At 34.5% G+C, this 10,179-nt stretch overlaps 1 protein-coding gene across 4 annotated transcripts in view; it reads right to left on the minus strand.

The window, feature by feature from the left end:
• Positions 1-6: 6 nt before the first annotated feature.
• The window catches only part of LOC110459471, a 99,529-nt gene continuing 89,356 nt past the window's right edge, over positions 7-10,179 (minus strand). For all 4 annotated transcript variants that reach the window (XM_021511752.1, XM_021511749.1, XM_021511750.1 and 1 more), the window contains 3 exons: positions 3,002-3,021; positions 898-2,395; positions 7-232 (listed from right to left, as the gene is read on the minus strand). In XM_021511752.1, the coding sequence (XP_021367427.1) occupies positions 1,424-2,395; positions 3,002-3,021 (992 nt within the window). In that variant the 3' untranslated portion in view covers positions 7-232; positions 898-1,423. The remainder of the gene's footprint in view (positions 233-897; positions 2,396-3,001; positions 3,022-10,179) is intronic.

The following is a 10,179-nucleotide window of genomic DNA, read 5'->3' on the forward strand; positions in this document are numbered from 1 at the left end:
CCGTTTGACACACAACTACTGATCTCGAGCTGTCCTTGCATTTCAAAACGCATTTTTGTCAATCCAGTAGGTCCGGTTATTCCTACTGAAAGGGGTTCTCTCACGTGGACAAGTGATACATACAATCCTTTTGTTGCGTGTGTTATAGCTCCGAACTTTACTATATCTTCATTCATTATCTCTGTTGGCTCTGCCTGGTCAGCAGAATCAAATACAGGAAATGTCCTGAAACCTGTAAAAGAAAGTATGATATTAATATATATAACAGTGCAATATTACAGGATAAGCATACTCTTGTATGTGTAATACAGTATTCCACATTATCTGTACATAATGCATCGTCCACTGATTAATTTCATGCAACCTTTTTTTAATATTCTATTTCACATTACTCAAATATTACGTATTTTTTCATAATTAAAAAATCCGAGATAATTTGCCTGCTGTTTGCAAAATCAGACTGAGGTACAACTGCTGTACTTGTATGGGAATTTATGTGCTACATAGAAATGTGTTTTAGTATATTTAAGTACATTAAGCAAATGCATAATTCATTCAATAAACAAGGCATCACTTGTCTTCAATATGATTCATCAGTATCGAAATATGTAATGAATGTGTAACTGTATACACAAACAATGTACGTATTGAACGTGCCGCTGCGTTTTAAGACCGACTGGTCCCTTTATCAAGCTATAAATAAGTGAGCAATTAGTATTGTTTACCTTTACAACGACGTGACGGAAATGTATATTCCATATTTCACGCTATATTGGACGTTTGTGTATGAAGTAAAACTTTGATATTAAGGAAGCACTTAACTTTGTTTTTTATCATCAGCAAATAGACAAATATAACTCATCGAAAACAAAGTTTGCATATTCTAGAAATGAGTACCTATTTCAGCGAGCTGGTTATTTCGGAAAATGGCGAACTCTCCCCCTGACGGCATTCTGTCCTTCTGGACGGCTACTACTGCGGCATCTACAGTCACGCCATCTACTGTTACACCACATGTGCCGCGATAGGTCTTACCGCACTTTCTCTCAAACGTGATTTTTGGCGGAGGCTTGGAGAAGTTATCCACTGCAGGCTGGTTGACTTGCAGTTGAGTAAGAGTGTTGATTTCATCATAGCTATAACTATCTTATCCGTCCTTGAATCCATAAGCAACATGTGCGCATGTCAGAAATCCTTCGAGAACACCATCCTTTTTGCTGTGTATTTTCACAAAAGGACCAATAGTTCCACCCCTACTTTGTCCATCCTCTTCAACGTCGCATTCGCATCTCATCTTTAGTTTAGGATGGAAATGTGAGCTTGGTATTGCTGAATAGGTACGTGGTGCAATTTCAAAGAATCCTTCACGTACATCTATCAAGACAGCAATATCATCAACCAAAAGCTGATGCGGAAATACATCTTATTGTATTGGCCTTAATCCTTTTGAACTACAATATACAACTACAAGGGCTGTTTCTGCCAGCTTCAAGTCTTTGCCTCCTTTTCTGGACTTCAAATGCGAGACTCCCAAGGCATTGATGTTCGAATGTGATTGCATCAGACGCGTGCCATGCATCTGGATCGCTTTCCAAGCAGCATATGTAATGCCCTTGATGTTGCTTGTATTCAATGACCTCATTTCCTCACTATTTGCTATTCGAGTTGCTTCATCGTTAACTGTTTTGGGGTTTCTGAATAATACTTTTATCCCCGTAAACTGCTCCACTCTCTCACAAACAACGTTTAATCCATAAGCCAGGAATACCACTTCTCCTACACCGTCGAATGTTGGCTCAATGCGATAGGAACCTTTCAATTTGTCCGCTAAACGTTGTTTTAGCTCCAAAGCAACAGCTTTTTTACAACGGTCATCCAACGTATACTGCGTAAGGCACTTGCCAATATCATTCTCATCTTTCACGGACGGTAGCAGTAAACTCATAATGTCAGCCTTGTTTAGCTCACATGTTAACTGAAGGAGAGAGGATTTGTCTGTAGAAGCAGCAAGAGATGGATATGTATTACAGAGATATGAATACATGTCTCTACTTCCAGAACGACAGGCCTTGTGAAGCATGGATTCGTTATCCGCATCTACAATATTAGCAATGTATTGTTGACGCTCCTCTCCTATTTTTTCAAACAACACAGATTCTACAGCGATAAAGCAATCCTTATTTCCAGATTTAGCAATGCGAAGAAGACATTCGCTACTGTTCTTTGTTAATAAAGCAGGGAACTTTTCATGAGTTGCAAAACATTTTTCTTTGTTTCCCGATTCACAAGCGTCATACATGTCTTTCAAATTCCAGTTTCCAAACGAAACTTGCTCACGTTCAACCGACGAAGTAGATCCATTATCGTCATCATGACATTGTTTGGCGACTTGTGCCTGTTGAAATCAAATATCAAAGGATTTGTGATTATGGTGAACATACTACCAAATACATAAAAGTGTATGCAGATAAACATTGAAGGTTGCTGACTGTGATAAATGTTTGAATTTTCGTTTACACACACAAAACGTGAACGTTCAGACACAAATACAATTTTGCAATATGTTTTATTCTTTTTAATTGCCATCGCTGTTGACAATATATATACAAAATATGTGGGGTTAACGTCTGCAAAACAGCTAAGGTCATATGAAGACGAAAGCCTGGTGAGAAACTGGAAAGAAAGAGTATGCATTAGAAGAAGTAGAAAAAGATTACAAGGGGGAGCAGATAAATGAAAGTAATACTAGGAAAACAATAGTGCACGTGCGTTACGATGATACGTCGATTCCCGATTTCGAAACTCAACTGGGTTGTCATGATGACCTATGAGTACGTCATCGACGGAACCTGAAATGCTTAACAGATAATATTAATGTTGATCGTTATTTATGTTTTACAACCAAATGGTTCTGTTCACACACATTGTATTCCTTGATTTATCTGATGCCGATCGAGCAGTCATACAATTAAGATATACAAGTACAAAAATTGTGTCTTACCTTCGGCATTTCTGTAGACACTGGAAAATTTAAGAAAAACAATTTAACAGAACTTTTAGTTGAATATTTCATTTGACAACAAACGTTCATAAGAATTAACGATAACGCTGCTGGCAAAATTGACTGTATTATGAAAATGAAGAGTAATCAATTATTTAAATAAAATCAATTTTCATTTAATATTTATTCGATCATTTTTGACAATGACACACTGTATATTTTCAGTCAATCGTATGTGTAATACATGTAAACATCTCGAAGAATATAACAGCAATTTATATTCGTAGACGACCCCATTTTAATCAATTATTTACTAACGATCATACAAACATGACATCATCAGTATTCAATTCAAGTACGACGTCTAATATGGTCTTTCTCACTAATTTGAATTAATACCGTTTCTTCAAAACTTATGAAAGTGGTAAAAAATATTGAACTTCACAAGTGGGAATGTTAGCCCATTTTGAGTACATGTTTTTGTACTAATTACAGGTATCGTTTGAAAATCAACAATTTTCAGAGTGAACTAACTGGTCGGGGTTATAAGAGAAAATCAAATATTTCATCGTTTCAACATGAACATGTACACCTATTATTTTATTATAATTTCAAGTTTAACGGCCGATCTGATGAAATACATTTGGACACCCCCTCGTATCTTATGTAAACATGGTCGTCGCAATAAGGAAAAGTAAACAATCGTTACAACACAGGACCTTTACAATTGTAAAAGTATATGTCGGGTGTGTATCTATTATTATTATATGACTGTCATTTTCCCCACACGCTGATTGGTCAAACACCTTTTATAGGTCTAAATATATTGCAATGTTACACCGAAACCTACATAATCCGTGCATACGAGGTGAATATAACAGTCAAAAACCCCGACGGGCGTCTCAAAGGTGAATATTACAAGCCAGTAACTGTGCTACAATGTTTGACCTGTTTGACCAATCAGATCCGCGGATTGTCGTTGCCTCACTGGAGTGAAAATGACAAATGACAGTGAAAACAAACTCGGCTTGTCAAGATTTGGAACTGTTTCCGATGACCAACTTAAAACTATTTTGGTGCAAAAGGATAATAGAAACACTAGTAAAGCTACTGACACGTCCGTTAGTGTATTGCGTAGTATTGGAAAGAAAAAAGCAATGGACACAGACTTTGCTAACTCTACAATGTTCTTCGGTAGATTTATGTGGAAATGACAAATATCAGCGTAGCTCTCTTTTTAGTTTTGGTATCAAGATAGAATACAATCTCGAGTTATTGTTTAAAACATATTCAATTGTTATTGTTTATTCTGAAAAATCCAGACGGATGAGATGTAATAACCGATGAAAATTGTGATATTACAAATAATATTTATTTATGCATTGTAAACGAATGTGATGTTTGAAGATACCGTTACGCGGTACTGTATTTTTACTCTTGAAAGTTTACTTTCAATGCATATTAATTTTGATAAATACTGAATGTGTTTGGTTGAGTTTTCTCCCATTTACTCACATCACGCAGTATGATGTTTTTGATTTTATTAACAGCTAATATAAGGTCATTTTAACTGCACAGATGCAGGTGCCATACTCACAAAATATGCTTAGTATGGATTGGTGATATACATGGATAAGTTTATTAAAATGTCAGATAATAATACAGTTATTGACCTGTTTTCAGGTGAATACGAGGCTTTATTAACACTCGAAGGAGATATTTCCCTCGGCTGAATCGGTCAATAATTGTATATTATATCATGATATTGGATGAAACGATGCGTGGGCAGACTTTTTTTCCATGATATTTATAAGTGTGAAACATGCGTTAGATAAACTGTAATGGAATACATGACATGTATAATACGAAACGGATAAGCAAACATGAGGAGGAAACAGGTACTGTGTACTTATCTAAATCCTTCTCATCTCTCTAACTATGAATGACTAGTATTTGACACTACAGGGCATTTAGACAAACGAAGATAAGCACAATATGTGGTAAAGAATATATAACTTAAGAACATCGATGTTCCATGAAATAGTCATAAATCATGTCACTATGAAAGCAATTGAGAGTTTTTTTTTCCATTTAATCAAACGTTTAATTGAGAGGGCTAGTTTCTTTGTATATGTTACAAATACTATTAAGTTTTGTCCCACCAGAAACATTTTATTGTTTTGGACTGAATAATTGTCGTTTTGTCCCAAACTAAACCCTCGTATTCCATAATTATGAAAGAAATGCACATTTTTTTTAGTGAAAATCTATCAATTTCAAATTTTATTTTACGCATTACATTTAACTTTACTGATGCTTTACTAACTACATGATTAATGTGCTCAGCCAAGTTTCTGTTCCCAGAGAAATTAATACATGCTTGTGAATGTCAAATTCATTCAAGATGATACCATTTAAACGTGAGAGAGGGTGAGCTGTTTTTTTTTTTTTTTACTTAATGTCATAATCTAGAGTGACATATTATATGCACATATATTACGTTAATGTTTAAACTTTGCCCTCTATTCTTCTTTCATAGATCTTTTTTGGCTTTTCGATGGGAAAACGTACTTTTCCTTGTCAGCTCTCTTATTCGATTACATATCCCAAATGGTGACTTTTTTTTGTTAGGTATACATTAGTGAACAACTTTAAGAACTATGCAATTAAAGTAACTAACAATTTCATCACTATCATCACTGTTGGTAATATCATCCCAGTGAATTTGAGACAGCTTATGTTAATATTCACTATAATCGCCATGACGGAAAAGCTTTCAGACTTTTTTCTCATTAAAAATATCAGATATAGGACATTGATAGTGTGTTTGCATTGATCAACGAAACATTATCTGACAAAGCAAGTATTTAATACGTTATAACTTCCTCATGTAATGTCTTAATGAAAAGAAGAAGACTCGGTATAACACGTTAGTTCAAATATCATCTGTGTTAAGTGGTGATCGGAAAAGGCAAGAACCATAGCAATTCGTGTCACGTACATTTTACTTGAAGTCACTAGTTAAAGTTATATTTCTATTTTTAGTATTAAAAGCTAAGTTAACATAATATCAAATGTGATCCAATGTAGAAGTTGGAGATATCGGAGGCCTATAGAAAGTTCCGCACAAGACTGGTTTGTTAGATAGTAACACTCAACCGACACGTATTCAATATTTGGTAATTCTAAATCATCACGCCTGTCAGACAATAATTTGATTTTTACATTGACAGTAGGATTACCATTTTTACAAGTTGATGCCATCTTCCTCCATGGAGGATTTTCACCAAGTAAAACTAATTTCCCACTGAAAATTGAAAAAAATACCAAAAAGTGTTATTGTCCTATATAAACCGAGTAAACTGTATTCCTTCCCAAGGGAGAACTGATGACCCGGAGGTACTGACATTTACCATTTAAATACAGCCCCTGATGATTTTCCTATCCATACAGAGAAAATGCTGAGCCTGGAGAAGAAGATTTTTGATTTTTTTTTATACTTTGGGGTCCCGCCCTAGCCCCTGGGGTTGGGGCAGGAATCCCAAGTTTACAATGTTGTAGCCTCATTTACCAAGGATGATTCTGATCAAGACTGAAACAAATTCATTCACTGGTTCTTGAGAAGACCTCGAAAATGTAAAAAGTGTACGCAACAATGACGACGCACGATGACGGATGGAAAGCGATCAGAATAGGTCACTAGAACAAAGGTCGGTGACTAAAAAACTCCAATTAATGCCATATCACTGTGTTAACAGACAAATACTATTTACACTGTGCAAATAAAACTTATGTTATTAACAAAATAAAAGGCTGATTCAAATAGATGGTACAAGAATAATGATAGATTATTGTCCAAAGAAATTGTTTACGTCTTATTTAGTATTTTGACTTTGAATTTATCATACAATACATCTATTGTATAATTAACCTACTAAGTTGAAAACAAAATTCTCCATTTGTTTATGTTTATGATAGAAAGATGAAATAAAGACAAGTTCCATTTCAATAATTGATGCAATTTGAAAATCATGTCAAGTCACAAAAATCATTTGTACGGAATTTACGCGCTGTTAACGTTAATTACTAAATATTGTGCAAGAAATAACGATGTGAATTATGTTCAGTTCCCGTAAGTCAATCGACATTTGACTTCACTGTTAGATGAGATAGGTATTGTTACAAATATTGTGCTGGTATTGTTTTTGTATTTGGTTACTGTGCATCAACAATTTTAGTCATTTATATACAAATAAAAAGATTCACAAAACGGAAGCATATCAAACCTAAAGCAAATAGTGAAAATGATTAAAAGATGCAACTGTGAATAGCAGTTAACACAGAAAAATAAAACCCATCTTGAAGAAATTAAATAGCAAGTAAAAAGAACAAAACATTGTGATCCTCAAGTGTTCGCCATGCTGTTCATGCAGCACGACAAAGAAAGGCAGAACAGTGAAGAAAGAAAGGAAATATTTAAGATCCCAAGTGTGTTGCATTGGGGGCAGAAAATCTATGTTGGTCTGTTCAATGTCCCCCAAGTAGTAGGCATGTAGTAATTGTTTGAATCATGTCATCTTGAAAAAGAAAGTGAAGGGATATAACATGTAGACTCCAATTTAAGTAATTTGTGCTGATTTGACATATCTGTCAGTTCAAGAACTAGCTGTACACCAAATTCAAGAACAATTACACATTATTATATGTAACGCATGTCTGAAATTGTCTGACATTGTCAGTATGATAGGTTTTAAGCAAAACTTCAAAACTAACTACAATTTCTGGGTATTTTTTCTCTCCATAAACAACGGAAACAAATCTACATTTTAAAGAGGGTGGTAGCTATGGGAGCACCCTACATATGTTATAAACATAAAAGTATTGATACCTTGCAAAACAATAAGCAAATTTCTCAAAACCACCAATTTTCAAAATCACCTAAACATGACATATTTTATCTAAAAGGAAACTGGGAACTTATAGAAGTAACAAACTATATCCGATATATAACAGAAAGGAATGTGAGGAAATCGTGTGAGGGACAACTCACAGGAATATTATCAAAAGGAAAGACAATCAATTATAACTGTACAAATACTTAGAGTGCATAGCAAGCGTTCTTAGTTTAAAACAGAGAGTGTGGGTTTTACTTGAAACACATTTTTAATTATATAAGAAATAATTATCAGGGACACCATCTAAATGAAAATAAATTGATTGATATAACAGTTGAGATGCATTTTAAATCCTCCACATACGGAAATTAAAACAAACATTACAGTAAAATGTTCAAACCTGGCCTGCATGGTGTAAACTTTCACCTTTTGACCTTTTGTAACTTTCAGCTTCCTTTTGTGCATTCTCATCAGATGTATATGAAGTGCATAACAAATAGAAAAATAAAAATATGAATGGTAAACTGCCAGAATAAGATCTATAGGAAAGCAAACAAAGTTTCGTAAAAAATCCAGCCCTGCATTTCTGCCATTTTTAGGATGCTTCTACACCTTAGTCAAATATCTTTGGCTACATCAACTTCAATTACTGACAGGTCAATGACCCTTGATGAGACTTATTTAGCTGTAAAAAATCAGACCAAAAAATACTGCAATTCAATTGTATGTCAACTAATGTATAAGTGGATTTGAACGCCACTGTAAATATGAATGTTGAACAGAAATATTGTTTCTACAATCGTTTTAATCACAGGTTTAGGGAATGAAGGGTTTAAATGTTGTTTGATGATGCTTAGTGGATCTAAGAGATACATGTATAGCCTTTGTTTTAAACACAGTATTCTAAAAGATATGATTAAGGTTTCAGACTCTTTTCGGTTATCAGCATCTTTTGAGGAAAAAAGCAGAAAAATGTCAACAAATAATATGAAGTGTATACATAGTGCAGTGGATATAGAAAGCTTAATTCCTGCTATATATTTGTAGTAAAGTTGTCAAAGAACCAGATATTTGGCAGAACTTTCTTATATATATGATTTAAAAGTGGTTGCGAGGATTTATAAAACCCCAAAAACAAACTGATTCCTATTCCTTATACACAGAACAGTGTGGAAATACAGATGAATATTGAAAATAACGTCAGGTAATTCGGTTCAACATATTCATCATGTGTTTATACAGCCTCTCTTTAAGAAAAACACATTCCATACATGTTTTCATCCTGTTTTTGTTGTCATTATCTGTCCAGCCGGTACCATCTCATCTTTGCTAGCCAAACGTTTATTTTGTATTCACATATTCATGTATTCAAATTTAGCAGATTTAGCCTTTTTCTCTAAGCTTTCAAATTATTGAACCTGGCACAGGGACTTGGCACGAATTACTATCCTTTGGTCCACATGCTTTTTGTTTTGTATCATACAATATATAATACACATATGTGAACTGAAGGTTATAAATCAATACTAAGTTCCTGTGCATGTAAATAATATTGGCGGCGCCAACTACGAAGTTGCCTTGTCGACTATGTCATGATTTATGTCAAAAAACAAAGGAGGACAATACTTAAAGAAACATTTTCTGTATTTGATCAGTGGGTAGAGATAATTGGTCATATTCTAGCTGTTAGTGATAACCAAGGGAAACACGTAGACGACCAGTGCTGAAATAATCTTAAAAGTTTAAAGTTTTGCTAGTAAAGTGTCTCTTCTAGGTGGCATGGGAGGGAAATTAAACACAAGACTAAATCCGCCAAGGTTAAATAGTACAAATTTTAATTATGAACCCTTGGCTATTGAAGCTGGTGAGATAACGACGTTCGATCGTAAAAAAAAGATGCCTTTTCAGCAGTATGCTCATGTGAAATTACACTATAAAGTCAGCATCAGTCCTGCGCTATCACAAGGAGACAAACATCAACACACCACAGACTCCCAAAATACAAATTAAATATACACAAACTCGCCACACACATACATCTCGCAAATAGGGGAAGCCGTCCTTAAATGACCATGTATTGCTGTTGATGGGACGCACATTAAACAATACTTAACCAAACCTGAAGTTTATTTTGACATAAGGATCTTATTTATTTGGATAATATCATGGAAATGATGACTTAAAATTTTTAACCAATTATTTGTTAATTAGGGCCCCGTATCGGAGATACGGGTGCCCTATAGTAATCTCTGTCTGTCTGTCTGTCCGTCCACAGATTTTGTT

The sequence above is a fragment of the Mizuhopecten yessoensis genome, unplaced genomic scaffold (genome assembly GCF_002113885.1).
Source record: "Mizuhopecten yessoensis strain PY_sf001 unplaced genomic scaffold, ASM211388v2 scaffold10083, whole genome shotgun sequence".
Taxonomy (NCBI): Eukaryota; Metazoa; Mollusca; class Bivalvia; order Pectinida; family Pectinidae; genus Mizuhopecten; species Mizuhopecten yessoensis.